Source organism: Balaenoptera borealis (genome assembly GCF_965194805.1).
Source record: "Balaenoptera borealis genome assembly, chromosome: 8".
Classification (NCBI taxonomy): Eukaryota; Metazoa; Chordata; class Mammalia; order Artiodactyla; family Balaenopteridae; genus Balaenoptera; species Balaenoptera borealis.
Window position 1 is genome coordinate 7,592,875 of NC_138865.1, and position 22,105 is coordinate 7,614,979.

Below are 22,105 nucleotides of genomic sequence, written 5' to 3' on the forward strand. Positions count from 1 at the left end.
AATGCTGCAATGAACATCTGAATCGAAGTTTTTGTGAGGATATGTTTTTATCTCTTTTGGTTGTATACCTAGGCCTCTTTTCCAGAAGCTCAACAGGCAAACATCTTCTGCACATACAGGCCAAGGCCCTTGTACATTCTGAGAGCTATTCCCTGGTCCCAAACCTGGCAAGTTAAGCCAAAATTCTACGAAACCTTCAAAGTCCATTTCATTCATTTATGAATTCACTCAATGAACAAGTGTTCGTTCTCTACCAGGTGCCAAGCATGCTACTATGTGCTGGGGATGCAGAGGGAACAACACAGGCAAAATCCTGGTCCTCCTGGAGCTTAAGAACCAGTGAGAGCATAGAGGGAAGTAACATAGATCCTGTGGCATGTTGCTTCCTCCATGAAGCACTCCTGGATCTCCCAGGAATGGTTCAATTCTACTCTAGTAGTACCTGTTTTTCTTTTGCTCTATTTCAAAAGGGATTTCTATCTCTATAATGGCACCCATCCAAAATTCCGTAAAATTGAGAGAATGCATGGAAAGCACTTGGCACTCCCCTTGTCATGCTGTAAAGAAGAAAGAGGGAGAGAGAGAAATTTATCATGATCATGGGTGTGTCCTCCTACTTGTGCCTCTTATGCGCACTATTATGGAATTCAAGAATGACTGATGTCATATGAAGGTGACTTGGCAAAACACTGACTTGCAGTCTGGAGTCCAAGGCTGGAGTCTCTTGATCCCCAATGCTATTGTAAGTTCCTTGGATATTCCACGCACTTGAGGATGCAGCAACCATGTGTGGCCTGAGTCTTTTTTCCTTCCACTCTTACCCCTAATTGGGACTAAACAGGTGCGAGCACATGTGTCCGGAGAGCTCTCTGAAGGGCCCTGGCATGCACAGGGACTGTGTCACAGCTCATGGCCAGGCATCTGCAGGACACAGCAGACAGCCAGGGCCTCCTGGAGTTGGCCAGACCTACAGCTTTCTTACTACAGGAGCACCAGGATAAAATACCAGACTTTTCTGAGCCCGTTGAATAAAACTGGGATCATACCAACCTCGCAAGATTGTCATGCGTATTAGAAACATCCAGGGGACTTCCCTGGTGGCGCAGTGGTTAAGAATCCGCCTGCCAATGTAGCGGACACAGGTTCTAGCCCTGGTCCGGGAAGATCCCACATGCCACGGAGCAACTAAGCCCGTGCGCCACAACTACTGAGCCTGTGCTCTAGAGCCCGCGCGCCTACAGCCCGTGCTCCGCAACATGAGAAGCCACCACAATGAGAAGCCCGCGCACTGCAATGAAGAGCAGCCCCCGCTCGCAGCAACCAGAGAAAGCCCGCGCGCAGCAACGAAGACCCAACGCAGCCAAAAATAAATAAATAAATAAATTTATTTAAAAAAAAAAAAACATCCGGGGAATCATGGAACCAAGTGGGACTTGAGCCCCTCCATCAGCCTCCATAGGGACCCCCACCCACAAGTAAACTTCAAGTACAACAGTGTGCTTGCTGTGTACGTCCTCTTCAGGACCGGCCTCCTGGCACCCCTCTTCCAAACAGATTTCTGCCTCTCAGGTCATTCTCTATAGAAATCCTGATGCAGCTCCTGAAATTAGTACTCAGTGGTAATTAACTACTACCTTTTTTTTTTTTCTTACATAGCTGGACTATCTGATAGGTACCCTTTCTCAGAACAGTAAAGCCAACAGGCTTTTAAGGCTCTTCTGGGAAGCCCGCTGTCTCGATATCCCCATCTCTGGCAGTTGTTTCTGGATCAACGAAATAAGGAACAGCTATCCCCTCCCCCAAGAGGGATCCGGGCTTTGGCTTTGATGCGCTGCGTCTCGGCCGGGTGGGCCCCGGGGAATCTCTCCAGGCGGGGTGAGGCCCCGAGGGCCGCGTCCAGCCCCCTTCCGCTCCGCACGGGTCCCAGCACGCAGGGTGGAAGCCGGCAGAGCTCAGAGCCCCTCTTCCCAGGCGGCCGGGAGCCGGGCGGGCGCGGGGGCGGGGCGAGGCGGGGCGCCGGCGGTCACGTGGGGAGTCAGCCGGGCGCGGGGCGGGGCGCCGGCGGTCACGTGAGGAGTCCGTCGGGCGCGGGGCGGGGCCGGGCGCGGTACTTAGCGCGGGGGCGACCCTGGGGAGCTACAGCGGCTGCTCAGGCACCGGCAGCAGCACCAGACCCGGCCAGGGCAGTCTCAGGCTGCAGGCCCAGGCCCTCTGCGGCGGCGGAGCGCGGTGAGTGAGTGCGTGCGTGCGGGCGGGTCGGGGGAATGGGGAGACCGGCGTCCCGGGCCGGCGGAAGGGGGGACCCTCGGGCAGTCGCAGCCGGGCGAGCCGGGGCGGCACGGCGCCCTCCCGGACGTCGTTGTGGTGAGAAAAGCAGAAATCAACCCCCGCGCGGTAGCCCGGGCTCCTCCCACATTCCCACTCCGGCTGGGGGGCTCGTGTTCTCCCTCCCGCCGCGTCCCCGGGCCGTGTTCTGACCCCAGGCCTGGTCATCCAGACCCCACGGTCCGCCGTCTTCAGGGCCGGGGAGGGGCGGGCGGTGGGATCCGAGGGAGGAGCCTGCGAGGAAGAGCTTGGCCCGGGCCCTGCCGACTTTTCGGCGGCAGCCCGGCTCCCCAGCCCCTTTTGAGCCTCTGGGCCTCAGTTTCCTCGGCAAATTGCTGAGATGATAGTATTTACCTGCATCAGTTTTAGGTGTATTATTTTTCTAAAAGGTTTGCCTGGGCAGTTTCTTGCACACAGTCACACCCAAGTTCGGGGACCCCCAGAAGACAGAAATTGAAAAATAGGAACCTGGAACTGGGGGGAGGGGGGTGGGACCCACAGGAAGAGTTAAATCCACAGATGGGAGGAGAAACTAAGCAGAGCGGGGGACAGGAGACTGTAGGACCCGGGGTGTCAGCCCCCCCCCCCCGGGAGTGTGGGGAGAGAGATGCCGGGCCCACCCCTGGATTGCTAAGGAAGGGAGCCGGCCTGGGCCCAGGGTGCTGCGGGAGAGGCGAAGGCAGGGCAGAGCCCCGGGGGCCTCGCCCATCGCTCAGCTGATGACCCTGGAGGCCTCGGAGAGGGAGCGTTGTGGGGTGACCGAGTTTGGGGGTACGCCGGCTGTCCAGGTAGATGTGAATTGGATTTGTCTTCTTCGTGGGCCTCGGTCAACCCCTTCCCCAGGCACTGAGGAAGCCAGTAGGCTGGCGCGGGGAGAAGGACAGTAGCCCAGGCTCCACATTCCCTCCCCCTGACCCAGGAGAGACTCGTACCCAGTGCGGGGAGGAGGGGTTCAAAGGGAGGCCTAGGACCTTTGGTTACCTCTGGAAAAACTGACCCTCAGGGGCCTCACTAGAGGCGAATGCAGCTGAGGTGCGTTCATCTAGTTGAATCTATAGATGCAGGATGATAGGAGGAAGAGCCTTAGCAGGGCGTCTGGTTTGGTAAATGCTACTTTCCTTTTCTTTCATAACATCCTTAATTTCCTGGAGGATTGTTTCCTGTTGACACTGGTGATGGTGACCTAGCGCCCTTGAGCTTCGTAGAGAAAGAAAGGGGCTGGGCCACCCCCAACCTGTGTGGCTTTCCCAAAGAGTTGAAGGCACCCTGGAGAATGGATTCGCTCAAACCTTTGGGGGCATTTTTGTCCCAGAGCTGGGGTGCAGCCAAGTGGAAGGGTGCAGATCCCTTATCTGGGGGCTTCCCAGGCCCAGGGGAAGGCGACTTGGGCCAGACACAGCCCAGGCTCCCCTTGAGCTCCCCTGCTGCTGGGTCAGGACAGCCTGTTTCTGAACTGGCCAGGCAGTGAGTGTGGAAGCCCTTTAGCTCCAGGAAGCACCTGCCTGTGTGCTGCCGATTCAGCAGCTCGAGCCTGCGGCCCTCCTTGTAGATGGGCTCTTTCTTTCCCCAGCTGCCGGCCCTGGGAGTTGGAGTAGAAAGTGGCATACATTTTAGGGCTAAGATACCTTGTGTTACCATTGGCAGCTGGATAGGGAAGTGAAGGAAGAGTGCTTTCAGCTGAGCCTTGGCATGTCTGTTGGGTGGTTTTCTTAAATGTGGTGATGAGTTGGGGTTGTGTTGAATATCCCGGCCCTCGGGAGAGAAGAGCTGAAACGTTTCAGGGTGAGGACCCACAGTGTCTGCCGCCTGTCTTGGGCAGTTTAGCATAAGGAAAGCGTTGGAAATACGTGAGGCTGAACTATATGAAATGGTAATTTTTGTAGGTCAAGGAGGATTGCAGTCAGGCACTTGGATGTGGTTCAGCCTCACGTGTAGAGGTGGTCAGGATTGACAGTAAGTGGGACGAATCTAGTTGAAGCACACGCAGGTGTGTGTTGGACTCACTGGGTTTTGGGAGGCCGTCGGCATTCCACCCCTCGTCCCATGTCTTCATCTTCCTTGGTTCTCGCTCAGCGCACGCTCCAGAGCTGCCTAAGCAAGGGTGCCTGGGAGATGACTCCGAAGTCTCTCCATGCCTGGTATGTTCACATCCCACCCTAGTTTGGGTAGGAGGGGGATCTAGGGATCAAACACCATTAAATATTTAGACTTCAGTCCCGTTTTAAAGCGCAGGCCTCATCCCCACCTGCTTTCTGCAGCACCCACAGCTTCTTATCTCGGGGGGGTGTGTGTGTGTGTGTGTGTGTGTGGTCACGGGGGTGGTGGGTGGGGTCTTAGAGTCAGTGCCTTCCCTGCTGGTCATGGCCCCCGGTGGCAGGCAGCAGCTTCCAGCTTCTTCACTCTGCAAATCTGTTACTGGTGCCTGAGGGACCTTGTAACTCCTGTCTGCTCTTTGTGCTCTTTGTGATTCCCCTGCCTGGTTGGGTTTTTTTTCTCCTTGTTGTTCTTTTAATACTTTGTATCAATTTGTGAATAATGTTATTGAAATTAACATGCTTTAATTATACTGCACGTGTCCTTTTTCCACTTGTGTCTGTGAGATTGATTTATGTTAATACATAACAGATCCATTTCATTCATCTTAAATGCACGGTGTATTTATTTCCTGAGGGACAGTTTTGCTTTTTCACTGTTCTCACAGCGCTGCAGTATTCTTGTGTCTGTCAGACACTTGCAAGAATTTCTCTAGGGCAGAAGCAGGAGAAGTCAGTAAGTTGCTGGGTCCTAAAGTGTGTGCACCTTCCATTTTTCTAGATACTGACAGTGCTGTCCAATGAGGTTTTACCAACGTATATTCCCAGTGGCCTTGAGGGTTCTTGTCTCTCATATTTACCAACACCAGATATTATCGGACTTTAATTTCTGCCAGTCTGGTGCGTTTGAAATGCTGTCCTTGTTTTAATTTGCATGACTGGGAAGTCAAATTTAATTCTTTGCTCTAGGAAATCATTGATGAGGTTTTTCTATTTTTGTTGTTGATCAGTGATAGTTTATGGGTTTTAATGTGTTTGTCCACAGCTAGAACTTAAGAAGGTTTCTTTTGATTCTAACCTGGGTATCTGGACTTGTCTGCAATTAGATAATATTTTCTGAGTTTTTAACTTTGAGGATGCGTGTGGGTTTTGGGTACTGGAAGTCTGACTCTTCCACTTCACAGGTGACAAAACTGAGGCACCTGCACGTTTGTGACATGACAGGTGTCACCCAGATAATTGTGGAGGAATCTCTACAATTCGATCTCTTGGCAGTTCTGTCCCTACCCAGGTACACCATCCAGAGCTTGCCTTGGGTCTTTTCTCAAGCTTCAGTTACCCTCACCAGGCAAACAAAAGCCTTAATCAAGACCAGAGGCCCTTTTCCTTCACTACCATCTTATGAATGCCGGGTGCTGGGAAGGATGGTGCCTGCAGTCTTGACCGTATTACCTGTCTCTACGAGGCAAATCACTCACTTAGTCCGGTCATCAAGATAACCTAGAGTTACCAGCACGGATGCGGCAAGGAGGATGGGACAGATACCATCTAGATAATGAACTGATCCAGTATAGAGCAGTGTGAAACTAGCTACTCTGCCGAGGGACCCAGCGGGGCTGAGCTTCTCCGTGACCCCCGGACCTGCTGACCTGGACTGGGGCAGGATGTGCTCACTGGAACAAACCAGTCACATGGCCTCTGGGCTTGCGCAAGACCTGGGAAGGCGATGCCGCCCGAGGGGTTCAGCCGCTCCAGGGTAGAGGCCTTGTCACACATCAGCTGGGGGCCATCAGCCCCGCCTTCTCCATCTACTTAACCCTGCAGCTGTTTGGGGGGTGCTTTGTTCTGGTGGTCAAGATTGCAGGATAAACCACCATCTGAGTAGGGGGATCATGATTTTTCTTCCACGCTGGGATACAGCTGAGAATAGAAAGAATTACCCTGGGATGGCAGGAGTTACCCGGCCTGTGCGCAGCGAGCGGCATGTTGGCGCTGCTGGTGCTGGTGCGTGGGGGATGGTCTTCTGGGGGCAGTAGGGCTGTCCACACCGAGCCAGGCTGCGCTGCGCGGAAGACGTCTCCTTCCATCTCCCAGCAGGCTCGCGAGGGGAGTGTATCTTCCCAGGGCCCCAGGGGAGGAAACCCGGACCAGGCCGGAGAGGCGAGGCCTTTCTGTTGCTTGCTCTCGTGTCTGCCAGTCCCCCCCACCAGTGCCCAGCCAGCAGGGAGACGCACTCCAGCCCGGGACTGAATTAGGGAGCTGCTGTCTTCCCGCAGGCTGCAGAGGCAGGGAGCGCTAATCTCATTTGAGCCTCCAGGGACTTCTGAAAGCGTTTAGGAAGCAGCCCCAAGGTCCTCCAGAATCCGGGCAGCACACCCATTTTAGAAGCTGAGGCACGGGGATGAAGCACCCCTTCAGCATCTCACTAAGTCAGGGTCGGAGTCGGGGAGCAATCCAGCAAGCAAAAGCCTCCAGAACTTTCCAGAACTTTGCCCAAATGGTCATGTTTCTCAAAAATACAAAATGTTTTGACTGCTGAGGGCCTTCTTGGGGGGGGGGTCCGTTGTTTTAGGCCTAGGGGAGTAATTTTCTTGTGTGTGCAGGTTTTGAGCTGCTGTGACTGATCTTAAGCAGTGTTCCATTTGTGGGCACTGTAGCCGCACGGTTTCCAGGCACCACGGGAGAGCAGCTCGAGGAGGCCTCCCTGCCGAGCCTGGTGGGAATCAGTCACTTATTTCAGACAGACTGGCAGATGGGGAGCAGGGGAGGCCCTGTGCGTGTCCTAAAGGGTTCAGGTGGCTGAGGCAGGTGGGGCCTTCTCGCAGCTCCTGGAGCCTGCGGTGACCCTCTTCTGGGTCACACAGCACTTGCTTGGGCGCGTTCAGCTGCGGGGTCCCGGCTCTAGGGGCTGGATAGCCAACTGGTGCCCGGCCGTCTGTCTCCTGAAAGCTGTGAGGATGAAGACTGGCAGCTGTCTTTGTTTGGTTTTGGTTTTGATTTAAAGATGATAAGCCGGAAAGCAGCTTCACATGTTTCCATTAGGAACCAAGACGTAGAACAGAAAGACCACATCAAGGCTGTGCTTCAGACTCGAGGAGAGGTCCCGGGTGCCCTTCGGGTCGATCAGAGCACATTTGAGGTCAGGGCGCTTGTGCCACTCCAACATCAAGGTGTCAGTGGGCGGCTGACACGGAGGAGAAGCACAGGCCTGCCTGCTTCTGTGTGGGTGCGCTGGAACGGCCCAAGCTTCGGGAGCAAGTGCCGCGGTGACGGCGAGGGGCAAGCGTAGTCTTTGTGGAAGAGAAAGAAGCACAAGCTGTAGCAAAAAGGTCCCACTGAACCTTCACAACCCTCCAGCCCTTCCACCTTCCCCCCGCCTAGAGCCACTCTGCTGACATGTAAGAAACAACCTTAATTTGTGGCTGTTGGCAAAATGTAGGCACTCAGTTCTTTTGAGCCAACAGTGAAAGGGGTCAGCAGTATTTAAGCGGCAGCCGTGGGTAAGGAAGAGCATGGGACCTGGTGAAAGACTGTGGCTGGACATGCATCCATCTTTTTCTGGGTTAGCCAGAAGACTGCAGCTGGCCGATTTGGAAATTTCAGGTACATATGTCCCGTCTCCTTAGATCAGATTTAGAATCCAGTCTACAGAGGGCTCTTAACCACGTTAAGAAAGCTGTTTTAAAAATCAAGCTTGGCTGTGTGTCCCTGGGATGTCAGGACACCTGTGTTCATTCCCCTCCTTCCAGAGCCCCGAGGCCCATGGTGGGCCCAGGACTGGCTTCAGGGTGGTGTGGGGAGCAGCTCTGCTCTTGGGGAGGCTCACAGAGTCACCTGGACGCAGGCCCTACTTTGCCCAGGACAACATTCTGCGGAGCTCGAGCGGAATGTGCTTTCATATAAACAGTCAAGTGCTCTAGGGGGTTTGGAGCGGAAAGAAATGAGAGAGCCCATTTTTTACAGCCAGAGAGTAGCTTGGAAAAGGGCCAGAGGGTGTAGTGGAGCCCAGGGTCTTCCCAGGAAGTCAGCTGACTGAGGGCTGCAAGTCACATCTGCCCACAGCTGTCCTTTTTCCCGGCCACACCCTGATGGGGATCTGGTGACTTGCAGGTGTCCTAATCCTGTTTGGGGCCCTCTTCCCTCACAGTAAGGACTTTCTGTCCTTTCCCTCTGGTTTTTAAGGGGGAAAACCCCCCACAGAATTGAGAAAAGGGAAATGTTTGTTCAAAAGAGGGGAAGTGAAAGCTGGTGGTGTTTTCGTGCTGAGGCCACGAGTGGGACCGTGACTGGCTTGGTAACAGCAGAGCTCATGCCTTAAACCATCTGTGCTTAGTTTGTCCTGTTTCAGGATGCATGTGGATGTGGACAGAAAGGAAGAGGTGGTGTCCACTGGAATGCAGGGGCATCTCTCTGTCCCCATAGGAGGAGAAATTTGATTCCGTATTCTCTGGGATCTCAACAGCCCCCGGACCCTCAGAAGGGAGAGGTCCATTGGAAGATTGATTGGGGTTAAAATCTCAGTTTTAATTGGGGCTTTTTGTGACGTGGAGGTATTTTGGGCGGGTTTGAGTGAACTGGACTTGTCTGGCACGGACCGCAAGCGGGGAAAGGAGAGGAGAGAGGGAGGAGGAGAAGGGTGGGGCCTTTGCTGCCTTCTGACTGGCAGGCACCCTCCTTTCACTCTGGACTTCCACCCGGGGACACGAGTGGTCACTAGCCCCATTTTACAGGTGGTGAGACTGAGGCTCAGTGAAGGCGGGTACACAGTTGGGAAGTAAGTGGAATCCAGGTCTCCTGACTCCAAGCCCCACTCTCATCCTCTCCAGCGGCTCCCGCGGCTGTTGACCACTTGCACTCCAGCCCGGATGCTCTCCTGTGACGCTGCGGCCCCGGCGGGCGGGCTGCGGCCGCAGGGAAGGCCCCGTGACCAGACTGGAGTGGGGGTTCACACTGCGCCCTGACCGCAGGCTCGTGGGCCCGGTGCTCGCCGAGGCCAGGGGTGAGCAGGGAGGACGGGTGACAGGAGCCATGGAGCAGGAAAGGAGGGCGGGGCGTGGGGCAGTGGTCAGCACGGCAACTGAGAACCACCTGGGAGCTGCCCGCGTTCCCCGCCCCCGCGAAACCAGAGAATCCTTCCCCCTTTTTATTGGCTGCGCCATGCATCTTGCGGGATGCCAGTTCCCGGACCAGGGGTGACCAGGGATCGAACCCAGGCCCTCGGCAGTGAAAGTGCCGAGAGCTAACCACCGGACCGCCAGGGAATTCCCGACCCCAGACAGATCTGTGCAGTCCGCTTGCGTGGAAGAGCCCCATGCTCCACGTGAGCGGCCGGCTGAGCCCGCAGGGGCCCTGGGGACGCTCCTGTTTGACACACAGGGAACGTTCTGCGCGGATGGCCTCTGGTTTCCTGAGGACCCTGCCACGTTCCTGACACCGGGACAGGTAGTGGTGAGAGCCGAGGGTGGCGGCCCTTCCAGGTGCGATTCTGACGGGCCCATCGGCCAGGCCTCCACCTGCCAGGGGGGTCCGGACGCCCATGTGTGGGGAACACACCTCCCATCTTGGAGCGGTGTTAAGACGCCAGGGGTAAGTCAGGGTGTCGATACAAAGGAACCCTCTGCTTTGCGTCTCTGCCCAGAAGACTTTTAAAAGAGGCCCCAGAGAGCTCTGGCGCCCCTCCTGCCACACGCAGACACGGCAAGACGTTTCCTAACAGTCTGGAGGCTCCTGACACGGGGTCACTGAGCACCAGCTTCCCCATGAGTCACTGAAAATGGGAAGGTTAAGCATTCTGAGCAGAAAGTCACTGGGGAGAAGGCATCTGATTGGAAGCAGCATTTGGGGGCTCATCAGAACAAGTGTTCTTTCAGTTGGGTGGCTCTGGGTCTTTGGTAGCACCAGCTATTATTCTTCCTTAAAAAAAACCCCCACAAATATAACGTGCTCATTTAAAATATAAATATATATATATATATAACATGCTCATTTAAAAAAAAAGGCGGCTATATAGTGAAAATCAGTTTCTTGGGACTTGTGTATGTTTTTCTCAACGTTTTCCACGAGTGACAGGGATAAACATGTACATGGCTTGATGGGCTCACACTTGCCATGACTCACCTGCTGCTTTGCTCTCCTTCACTTACTGTCTATTTTGGTCTTTTTTATCAGTACAGTGTGATTCACTTCAACTAGTTCATTTCTTAATGGCTGCTTATGTATTCTATTATTTAAGCGTTTACCACAGCTGTTACAGTTAATGTTATTAGATGCTTTCTTTCCGGTCTTGCGAACACCGAGAATGTTTAGTGAACACCCGTGTACCGGTATCTTTGGTCTTGAGGCTTGTGGGATAAATTTCTAAATGTCAAACTGCTGAGTCAAAGGGCATGCAGTGAGGAGAACTGATAGAGGTTGGGTCACACCTGCCACTGGGTGTTCCTCAGCGTCCGCATCTGTTTCCCTGCACATCTAACCCCAGCTGAAAACTCTCCAACCCTGCAACCTTCGCCAGTCTGGAAGATACATACCTCTTTGCTGAGCATCTTTAAGTATCTGTTGGCCTTCTATAGTTTTTTCTGTACATTTACTGTGTATATCTTCTGGCCATTTTTCTGAGTCCTTTGCGTATTAGGGAAACGGAGCCCTAAGTATTTGTAAGGACTGTTTTTTGTCCATTTGTCACTTTGTATTTTGTTTTTTCTAGAAGAGAGGCTCTATTTTCATGTAATCGTTTTCCTCTTTAAGATTCTGTTTTATGTCAATCTTAGGCATTCCTCACGCCAATGTTACATTTTTAAAAGTGCCCTTATTTTCTTCATACAACTTCTGTTTTTATTCAAGATCTTTGTTCCATGTAGCACTTTTTGTATAGTAAGGACTTGAGGGTAAAGATTGAGTCTTTTTTTTCTTTTTTCCAAAATGCACAGCCAGTTGTGCAGGCACCATCCACCAAGATGTGCCATTTCCTCCCTCGTAGGATGTGCTTCCGAATGGCCTGTTTAGTTGATGCAGCTCTTCCTGGGCTGGCGTCACCCAGGGTTTATCATACGTTTCCCACCCCAGACCTTCAGGCCTCCATCACTGTTCTTTTCCAGAACCGTCTGGCTATCTTCACACGTGGATTCCTCCAAGTGAATTGTTGCTTAAGCAACAGTTAAGTTAGGTTTTCCCTTGAATATAATTCACTGTGTGGAAGGCAGCATGTTCGGTGCTGTCACCTACGTCATCTTCGTGTACCCCTCACAAAAACCTGTGACCTGAGGAGGTGACCCAGTGACCCTGCTGTGCCAGCCCCTGAGGTCAGGGACAGGAGGGCCCAGCACACACACACGCGCGTGCGCGCGCACACGCACACGCTCGCACACACACACACACACACACACGCTCGCGCACACACACACACACACACACACACACACACGCTCGCTCACTGAGTGGGCATCTCACGAGGCCCCGCAGTGCTGTGGCGCCCAGGTCACATTTCTTGCTCTCATCAGAGCTTCTTGCCTAAGAGCGTGCCTCAGAGGCTGAGCTGGAAGTTGGCAGTCTCCTGACCTGCAGGCCAATCCAAGAGCTGAGGCCTTGGTGGTGATGGGATGGCTTCCCTTCTCGGGAGCCCCGTCTCTGAAACTGGAAGCAGAGCCCTTGGCTGACTGGAAAAGCCACGGACAGTCTCGGTAGACCTGTACCGCCGGCCAAACCAGCTCTGCTTCCCGGCTCTCGAGACAGCACATGCAGGGCTGGAGGTGGGCTTGTGTTTGCTTGTCTGGTGTCCAGAATGTGGCTCATGAGATTTATCTTTTCTTGCGTTTTTCTTATCCCACTGGTCTTCCACTTGAGACATGATCACAGGAAAAGGCTGTTTATTCCTTGGGAGCACAAACTTGGGAGAAGTCACAAACTTTGTTCCAGGAACCCATGGAGAGGCAGGTTGGCCATAGTGGGGAGGGCACTGGATTCGACTTTGCCTGAAGATCCGGGTTTGTCCATTTGTTTGGGAGGGACTTGTTGGAACTGCTTGTCACCTGGGCCCTGGGGTGGGTTCTGACGGATAGCAGAGCGGCCTCGGCCCCGACCTCACAGCTCACAAGATAGTTGATCCACAAACCATGCAGTGACCAGCATCATTTCAGACTGTGAGCCCTGCCCTGGCCCTGCAGCAGCTCTAGAGACCGGGTGACAGGGTGTCCTGCCGGCATCCGAGGGGGCCTCACACACACACAGCACAGCCCTTTCTTGGCTTTCTCTCTCGTGCATGCTCCCAGCCAGCTGGAGGGGGAGCACACAGTCTGTCTTAGCCATTCAGGCCGCTACAACAGAATGCTACAGATGGTGCCTTCCAAGCAAACTTACTGCTCACGGTTCTGGAGACTGGGAGCCCCAGATCAGGGGCCAGCATCGTCCAGTGAGGACCCCCTGCGTGGTCAGACTTCCCTGTGTCCGCACATGGAGGAAGGGGCCAGGGAGCTCTGTAGGGTCTCTTTTATAATAAGGGCACTAATGCCATTCATGAGGGCTCCACCCTTGTGACCTCATCATTCCCCAAAGGCCCCACGTCCTAACACCATCACCTTGGGGGGTAGGATTTCAACTTGAATTTGGGGGTGTGGGACACAAACATGAGTCCGTTTCACAGTCCTGCATGCTGTGGGCATGGGCTGGGACTTTGAGACAAGGCCTGAGAGCACATGGGTACCGAGGCTTGAAGGCGCTCTGCTGACACCTCATCTCCAGAAGAGGAAACTGAGGAGCACAAGGGGTCAGATGGTAGAGCCAGGACGGAATGGGATCCCTCTGACCACTGGCTTGTTTGTGGCCCCAGAACAGGGCTACTTGAGGTGACATCTTGTGTGTGTCAAGCACCTGAACTGAGGGAAGAAGCATCCTGATGTCTTGTGTCCTTTCCTTTCCAGGTTAATCTAGGATCCAGTTTCCAAAATGTGGTGGCTCTTGGCCACACTCAGCTGCCTGGTGGTGCTGACCAGTGCCCGGAGCAATGTGCATTTCCCGCCTCTGTCAGATGAGCTGGTCAACTTCGTTAACAAGCAAAACACTACGTGGAAGGTGGGCTGGGGGCCCCTTCTGTATACTCTGACTCCCGAGGGAGGGACTGCAGCTGTGGCCCATGGGACAGTGTGTCCTAGACAGTTGATCTGATTCATAGACCTGGCCACTGGCGCACTGCCCTGTCCCCTTCCCTCGTGTGTGTGTTGTCTGTGTGTGAGAGTGTGTGAAGGCGCATGGGGGTAAACCAGCTCTGGAAGAGTTCACCACCAGGTAGACACTGTAACCCCACCGTGGTAGGTGTCACAGCCCATCAGTACCACCAACTCCGTGATTCTGCCCAGCCCTGAGGCCCGAGGCAACAGGAACAGGGGGATGAGGAATAAGCCATGTTCAGGGCAGTGGAGGGTCTCTCGTGACGTCAGCAAATGGTACAGCTTGGAGGAGATACCCACTGGTCTGAGAGCTGCCCACTGCCCGTGCGGTCACTCTGGGCTGCTCCCCGCCTGCTCTGCAGATGCCTGTCTTAATCCGTTCAGACCGCTGTAACAAAAGTGTGTGGATCAGTGCTTGTGAACAGGAATGTATTGCTTGCAGTTCTGGAGGCTGGAGGTCCAAGATCAGGGTGTTGGCATGGTCAGGTTCTGGTGGGGGCCCTCTTCCAGGTTGCAGGTGGCTGACTTCTTGTTGTGCCCTCACTTGGCCTGTGAGGGGTAAGCTAGCTCTCTGGAGTCTCCTTATAAAAGGGCACTGATCCCATTCATGGGGGCTCCACCCTCATGACCTAAGCACCTCCAAAGGCCCCACTTCTTAACACCATCACATTGAGGTTAGGTTGCAACATGAATTCTGGGGGGGGACACAGACATTTGTTCTGTAGCAGTGCCCCAGCCCCCTTGCTCTGCGGAGGTGGAGGGGACCCCTGGCCTTGCCAGGGCTTGTGTGGGTGGTATGCATGCTCCACCCCGTCTCTGGAAACATCCCCACCCCCCTGCCGCCCCGTGTTGGTGGGTGACTGCTATGGGTGCGGCTGTCTTCCAGGCTGGACACAACTTCTACAACGTGGACCTGAGCTACGTGAAGAAGCTGTGTGGCACCTTCCTGGGCGGGCCCAAGCTGCCCCAGAGGTGAGTGCCCACTACTGGGGAGGACGCACGGCTACACCAGCACCACTGCCATGGGAGCAGAGATGCTTGGCACAGAGGGAAGGGGGAGGCAAGAAGGCTTCCCTGGCATCCGTAGGCCTCACTGCCCCCAGAGCTGCAGGGACTCTGCCTGAGGTACAGGGCCTAGCTACCAATGCCAGGGTTTCCTACGGTGCTTCTCCAGGCGTCCCCGCCGCAGTGGGAAAAGGCCCCAGGTCTGGGTCTCCAAGATCTGAATGGACCCAATCTTGAATAATTTAAGGAAAATCTAAGAAAAACCATATGATCTGCCATTAATGTTTATTTTTTCTAGAAAAGTCTGCAGTTTCTATTTTCATGTAGATATTACTCTTGAAGGAAGCGTTAGAAAAATCTAACGGTGAGGATGGGATAGTTACGTTATGGGGACCGTTACACAGTTGCGAAGGTATTTAAAAAATGATGAACCTGGGCAGATGTTTGATTCAGGGTTGGGTTGGGGAAGCAAGAGATACAATTATCTGGACCCTGTGGCGAAAACTCCTCAAAAATATCCATAAAATGGGTGTAGAAACAAACGTACAGGATGGTAAGTTACGTGGAGCAGTAGAACCTATTTTGTTTTATAAAATTCCAAGGGGGGAATTCCCTGGTGGTCCGGTGGTTAGGACTCCACGCTCTCACTGCTGAGGGCCCGGGTTCGATCCCTGGTCGGGGAACTAAGATCCTGCAAGCCGCACGGCACAGCCAAAAAAAAAAAAAAAAGTGTTTAAATAAATAAATAACATTCCAAGGGGACACCCTTGCATACACCCTCCTTTGCATATCCTTGTGCCTCTTCCCTTCTAGGTGATGGCAGTCAGCTGGCCTTTGCGGGGATGGGAGAGTGGGTTTTAAGGTGACAGCTTGTGACGGAGACCTTCCTTTTTCCAGAGCTGCATTTGCTGAGGGCATGGTTCTGCCTGAAAGCTTCGATGCCCGGGAACAGTGGCCAAACTGCCCGACCATCAGAGAGATCAGAGACCAGGGTTCCTGCGGCTCCTGCTGGGTGAGGCCCCTGCTGGCCGGGAGGGCTGGGGCCAGGGGACGGGTGGGGTGGGAGAGACCAGGGGAGTTGAGGTTAGACCAGCTGTGACTAGGCAAGTCACAGAAGGTTCCCGAGTCTCAGTCTCCACCAGTATAAAAACAAGAAGGATCCCTAAGGTCGTGAATCATTGCAGGACCAGGCGGAAGAATCAGTACGTGCAGAATGCCCTGTACAGGGCGTGTCCCACGTATGGGTTGTGAAGCAGTTTTTATTTCTGTTTGACACACTGTCCCAGGCCATCAGCAAGTACCATTAACTTTGAAGAAGCATCCCCTCTGTATCAATGAGCTCTCTTAATTGTGTTTTGTTTGGGTAAAATACACATGACATGTGGCGTTGGGTCCATTCAGGTTGCTGTGCAGGTATCACCACCTCCGTCCACAGAGCTCTTCATCGTGCAGAACTGAGACTCTGTCCCCACGAAACACTAACTCCCATTCCCCTCTCCCTGACCCTCAGCAACCACTCTTCTGCTTTCTGTCTCTTGTGGTTTTTCTTTTTTTAAATCAGTGAATCCGTGTATTCCAGGGTAACTCGCAGGCTGGGATCGGGATGAGGGGTGTGAGTGGGGGCGGCAGTCCGGAAGCACGTGCAGTCGCCTTCTGCACTGCTGAGGAGCCCCTGGGACAGTTCCGTAGCTCACCCAGGGTATGGGGCGTAGGTGGGTGCTTGGAAAGGGAAAGTGCATTCTTAAGATTCATGAATGGGTAACTAGCCTGTTTCACGGGTACCAGGAATATGTCAGCGAAGGTTTTCATCATTGTTTGGGGACTAACAGAACATAGAGGCTACCAGGTCCTAGTGATTATTAAAATCTAGTGAATACTAAAGCCTTTGATGACACAGAAGTGATTGACTGCGCCGTGCAGCCCTGGGTGGGGTCAGCAGAAGGACCGGAGGAGCTGCAGGGGCCACGGTGGAATCGGTTACGCTAACAGCTGTGTGCTCCACCCCTGACGGGTTTTTTTGTTTTTTTTTATTTTTGGCTGTGTTGGGTCTTCGTTTCTGTGCTAGGGCTTTCTCTAGTTGCGGCAAGCGGGGGCCACTCTTCATCGCAGTGCGCGGGCCTCTCACCGTCGCGGCCTCTCTTGTTGCGGAGCACAGGCTCCAGATGCGCAGGCTCAGTAGTTGTGGCGCACGGGCCCAGCTGCTCCGCGGCACGTGGGATCCTCCCAGAGCAGGGCTCGAACCCGTGTCCCCTGCATTGGCGGGCAGACTCTCAACCACTGTGCCACCAGGGAAGCCCTTTTTTTTTTGTTTTTGTCTCACGATTTTAACTAGTCTGGGTACCTCATACGTAAGTAGAATCGTACAGTATTCGTCCTTCGTACAAGCTATATTTTTATGTCAGAAACCAAAGACCGCATGTTTCAGCAGCGAACTGAATGCCCAGGTAGAGGTTTGGGGTGGATTGCTCTCTTGCTTTAATGCCCAGCTCGAGCACCAGGCCCCTCCGCTGCCGTGGAGAGGGGCCAGCCGCCAGGAGGGCGAGGGGTGCCCGACGTCGCCCCCCGGGTGGAGGCTGGAGGGCCCGCAGTGCAGGATGGGGCTCAGCGCGCCGGTTCTTGCAGGCGTTCGGGGCTGTGGAAGCCATCTCTGACCGGCTCTGCATCCGCAGCAACGGGCGTGTCAGCGTGGAGGTGTCCGCTGAGGACATGCTGACCTGCTGTGGCGACGAGTGTGGGGATGGGTGAGTCGGAGCCCCTCAGCAGACCCGCGGGTGGGCGCTGGCCGGGGAGCTCCCTCAGGCAGGACGCCGCCTCTGCTGAGACACGATGGGGACCCGGGGCGTCGGAAGCCAGGCCGGCCGCGCAGAGCTGGGTGTGGGCCGTGGGTCCAGGCCAGACACATGTTCTCGGCACAGGCGGCGTGGCTCCTGGGTTTTGTCGTGCTGGTTCCCCTTTCCTGCTTGAGGAAATGTAGTGGTCTGGGGCCTGTCTCCTTCCCTGTAATTCAGGGTGATGGGCTCCCAGGTAAGCCACATGAGTAACCAGATCCCTGTCTTCTGCCAACTCTGCCCTTGGTTCTGCAACAGCAGTTCTCAGATGCGGCTGCGGATTGGCAATACCTGGGAGTTTAAAAAAAAAAGAGTGCCCAGGTCTCACCCCACGGCAATGAAGTGGGAGTCCCTGGCATTGGTGTTTTGTAAGAGCCCCAGGGGATTCTAAGGTACTGCCCTTCGAGAACGCTGTCTAGACAGAAGACAGAGCCTGGTGTGGATGTGATTATGAAAGTACTTCTGTCTCCTGGGGGATCTCTGTGGGCAGGCCTGGGGGAGTCCCTGCAAGAAGTGACTGTCGGGAGGATGAATGGGGCGTCTGGGGATCTGGGAGAACCGTTGGGCCAGTTGCTGAAGGCGGTGGTGGTGCACCAGGCTGTGGTGTGGGAGCAGCGAGAACCACTCGCCATGAGTTTAACCAGTGGTTCTTTTCTCAGCTGTAATGGCGGCTTCCCCTCTGGAGCCTGGAACTTCTGGACGAAACATGGCCTGGTGTCTGGGGGCCTCTATAACTCACATGTGGGTGAGTGTCTGCCCTCAGCCCCCATCTGGCCAGATGGATTTTATATGCAGGAATAATAGTGGTCTCACTTTCCCATATAAAGTAGAGGTTAAGGGTTGAGGGCAGGAATGCTGGGCTGAAGCTTCAGGTAGAAAGACAAGGCAGCCTTGTGTACGGCGGAGTTAGCAACAGGAGCACGAAGGTGTCAGTGCCGCAGGCTTGAGGGTGACTTCTGTTCCCGCGAGCCGTCGCCCCGATTCTTCTCTCGGGCCTCAAGGGGCCTTTGCGGGGCTTTCTCCTGACACCTACCTTTGTCCTTGGCCCTCCAGGTTGTAGGCCCTACTCCATCCCCCCCTGCGAGCACCACGTGAACGGCTCCCGGCCCCCGTGCACGGGGGAGGGCGACACCCCCAAGTGCAGCAAGATCTGTGAGCCCGGCTACACCCCGTCCTACAAAGAAGACAAGCACTTTGGTAAGCGGGGCGGGCGACCCAGCGCACCGGCCGGGGGAAGCCGAGGAGGGAGGGCCAGGGCTGTGGGGTCTTAGGTCAGGAACACAGGATGGAGCCTGTCTTACGGGAGGGGGCAGCGCACTGCCTTCTCTGCCCGTCTCCACCCTGAAGTCTGCGGGAATGGTGCCTTCGACCTTCAGCCTTGGGAGGAAGAGACCAAAGCCCTCACTTCATGGGGGAGTCGTCTGCCCTAGAATCCTTCTGGGGGCCGCCTGCCCTGCTTCCAGGGCCTCAGGCTCACTGCGCACACGCGCCGGGCCAGCCCCGTGCATCAGTGAGTGACTGACCGACCCTCTGTGGGAGGCGCCCTGCCCCACTTGGCCGGTTCCTTTGCAGGATGCAGTTCCTACAGCGTCTCCGGTAGCGAGAAGGAGATCATGGCAGAGATCTACAAAAACGGCCCAGTCGAGGGGGCCTTCTCCGTGTATTCGGACTTCCTGCTGTACAAGTCTGGTGTGTCTCGACCCCTGGTGGCAGCTGGCGGAGGAGGGAGATCTGGGTTCCCGGCTGGCGGGACCTCCTGGGTGGGAGGCGGGCCTCCATGGGGAGGCGGTGCCACATGCCCCTGGCCGCTCCTTGGCTGGTGGTAGAGCTCTCGGCAGCTTCCTGCCTGCCCTGTCCTCTGGCTCCCCCTGGCATCTCCGGAGGTTTCCTGTATGGCCGATCCCTACTCCTCCCGGAAAGGCCAGCTCAAATCTCTCCTCGGGGAGCCTTTCTCTCCCCGCCTGCACCCGCCTCCATGGCTTCCTCATCGCGTTCACGTTGTGACGGTAGGTCTCCTCCTCCATCTTTGTCCTGGCGGAGTCTAAGCACCATGCCCAGCACCCAGTGGACGAGGAAAGAGGGAGCACCTTGCTGTGGGGAGTCAAACGGCCGGGGACAGGGTGGTGCCCGCCCGCCTGGGAGCTGTCTTAGAAATCCCCCTTTCCAGACGAACAGTCTGTGCTGAGGGCTTCTGTCTCATTTCATATGCTGCTAGATCGAAAACTCCCAAGCTCTCCAGTCTTATAGGAAAAAAAAACCAAGGTGCCTGGCAAGAAAAAAATGATAAAGTTGGGCAGTTCTTAACACAGTCTCCCCCAATATTATATGAGAGGACGCGTTTCCAGTTTGACGGAGTGATTCACCAGTGAGGCGGCAGCCTGGGGGCCCTCAGAGCACCTCAGCCAGCATCTTTCCGGCAGCTGCCAGCCCAGCCCCTCTCTCACAGCACCTCTGCAGGGTGTGCCCCAGAGCAGCAGTTTAAAACTAAGCCACGGAACCCTTTCGACAAATCATTACGTGAAGTCCCTGTAGGTAACACAGCTAACTGTTGGTATTTTTATTCGAATTTACAACTTTAGTTTTAAAGGCAACCAACCAGCACATTTGATTGGCCTCCATCTTAATATTTACCCCCCTATATTCGAGTGCGTTAGGCTTTCAAAAATAAGTAACTCCCAAACGTTGCGGGAAGCCCCGGAGCCTTCGCGGGGAACGCCAGGGCCCACGCTTTCCTCCGCCCTGTCTGTCCTGCCTGGGGTGACCAGCCGAGCTGCAGGGGTGCTGTGGCAGATGGGGCGGCCGCCCGGTCTCGGTCTGACCGCTTTCTCCTTTCCCAGGGGTGTACCAGCACGTCACAGGAGAGATGATGGGGGGCCACGCCATCCGCATCCTGGGCTGGGGAGTGGAGAACGGCACCCCCTACTGGCTGGTCGGCAACTCCTGGAACACCGACTGGGGTGACAGCGGTGAGCGCAGCCCCTTGCTGCTAAGAGCAGGGCCCCCTGAGCCAGGGCACAGCGGGCGTCTTGTCCTGGGCTCCACGAGGGCAGCCTCTGGCCCCGAGAGGGTGTGTGCTCGGCCCGGGCCCCCAGGGCACCAGGTGCAGGGGCCGGATGCGGGGCTGGGCTGCGGGGTGAACGGAAGCCAGCCGAGCACCTTGTGGGCCGGCTGGTGACAGCCTTGGGGCTGGTCTGTGACTTCCGCTTCCCCATCTTTCAGGGGTGGGTCTGGATATGTCGGCAAAGGTTGAAAGCCAAGCACAGTTTAAGGGCGTCTTACTTCTGCTCTCTAGGCTTCTTTAAAATCCTCAGAGGACAGGATCACTGTGGAATCGAATCGGAAATTGTGGCTGGAATCCCATGCATTCGTCAGTACTAGAAGATGATGTAGCCTCCTGTGGGCCTGTCCGCCGGCCCTGGGCCAGTTTTTCCCTAAATACCGCCATTCAGACTGGGGATGAGATGGGGGGGTAGGAATGTCTGTCTTTTATTCTTTGAGTTAGGATGAGATACAAGGGTTTTTAGCCAGGGCCTGAAGGACTGGGTCAGGCCAAGCCTCATGTCTGCCATCCGCACTGTCTTCCAAGGAGACGCAGCCAAGGCCAGCCCAGTGGACGGACTGCCGTCATGACACAAGCACTTAGGCACATATCATCGCCGCCGCAGCAGAGCAAGCCTCTCCCGTAGACCAGCTGTGTAGCACCTGCTGCCCCCGCCTTTGCACCACCAGGGATGGTGGGATTGTAGTTTCCCAAAGGAGTGGAAAGCAGAGCTCTCCTAGCTCGATGGAGTCCCACCCAAGCAGGCGGCTTTCTAGATCCGGCGTAGGTTGAGAAGAGCTAGATAGTGGGGCAGCCCTTTGGAGAAAGCCACGCTCTCCCAGGGCCCCTGCATCTGTGGAGGTCTGCAGTGCTGCTGACCCTCTCTGGGCTTGTCCTTGGCATGATTCTTAGGTTTTCTGTTTCGTGCTCCTCGGCTGATCATGTGACTGAGAGTCTACTAGTTGGAAGAGCTGTACGAGCTGTACAGATTGTCTCCTTCAAACTCGGTGGTTGAGGTTTCTCTGACCTGCTGCCCTCTGATACCACAGCGAAACTAGTTTGGGGAGAAGCCGGCTTTTACTGTTTTAAAATCACTGCTTCACCCTGTTAATATAACAAAGAAAGGAATGACTGCCAATAAAATGCCTCTCCTTCAATGTGAAGTCTGCGTCCTGGTGCCATCTGGAAGATTGTTTGTCACTGTCTGTAGACTTTCAGCTGCTGTCTCTCCTCCTCCCCCAGAAGGAATCGTTCTCCCATGGATCTGGGTTCCCTTGAACCTCTAACCAGGGATATCTTGCCTGGGTTGAGTGGAACAAAATAAATACCTAATTTTTTAACTTCACTGCTGCAGCCATACTTTCAAACCACAGCACCTCCTCTCCTTGCTTTTCCGTCAGTCATTCTCATCAACCCTCTTCTGTAAATCGACCACCCCACACTGCCCCAAGCCTCGATGAGCTCTGTTCCTGCTTAATTAAAGAGGCAAGAACGCTTACCTCTTGTTTTTATTTTACCACCCGCACAGCAGCAGTGACCTGCGGGTTCCTGCAGGCGTGGGGCGCTGCTGGTGTAGCCAGTCCTGCTGGAAGACCAGCTCCCCGGGTCGGGGCAGAGCCCGTGCGCGGTGTCAGGAGCTCCTGTCTCTCGGGATGCTGGTTAAGAGTTGCTGCTTCGCATCACCCTAATTACCCACACGCAACGGGAGGACCCCAG

The 22,105-nt window shown here is 54.9% G+C and overlaps 1 protein-coding gene across 1 annotated transcript; it reads left to right on the forward strand.

Annotated features, from left to right (window-relative positions):
* The first annotated feature begins 2,077 nt into the window (after nt 1-2,077).
* Nucleotides 2,078-21,734, forward strand: CTSB (cathepsin B). The gene is made up of 10 exons (XM_082403599.1): nt 2,078-2,229; nt 13,271-13,421; nt 14,403-14,488; nt 15,419-15,533; nt 17,144-17,262; nt 18,009-18,094; nt 18,403-18,546; nt 18,922-19,038; nt 20,187-20,315; nt 20,642-21,734. Exons 2-10 carry the CDS (start codon nt 13,296-13,298, stop codon nt 20,725-20,727), a joined length of 1,008 nt encoding a protein of 335 aa, XP_082259725.1. The 5' UTR covers nt 2,078-2,229; nt 13,271-13,295; the 3' UTR covers nt 20,728-21,734.
* Nucleotides 21,735-22,105: the final 371 nt, after the last annotated feature.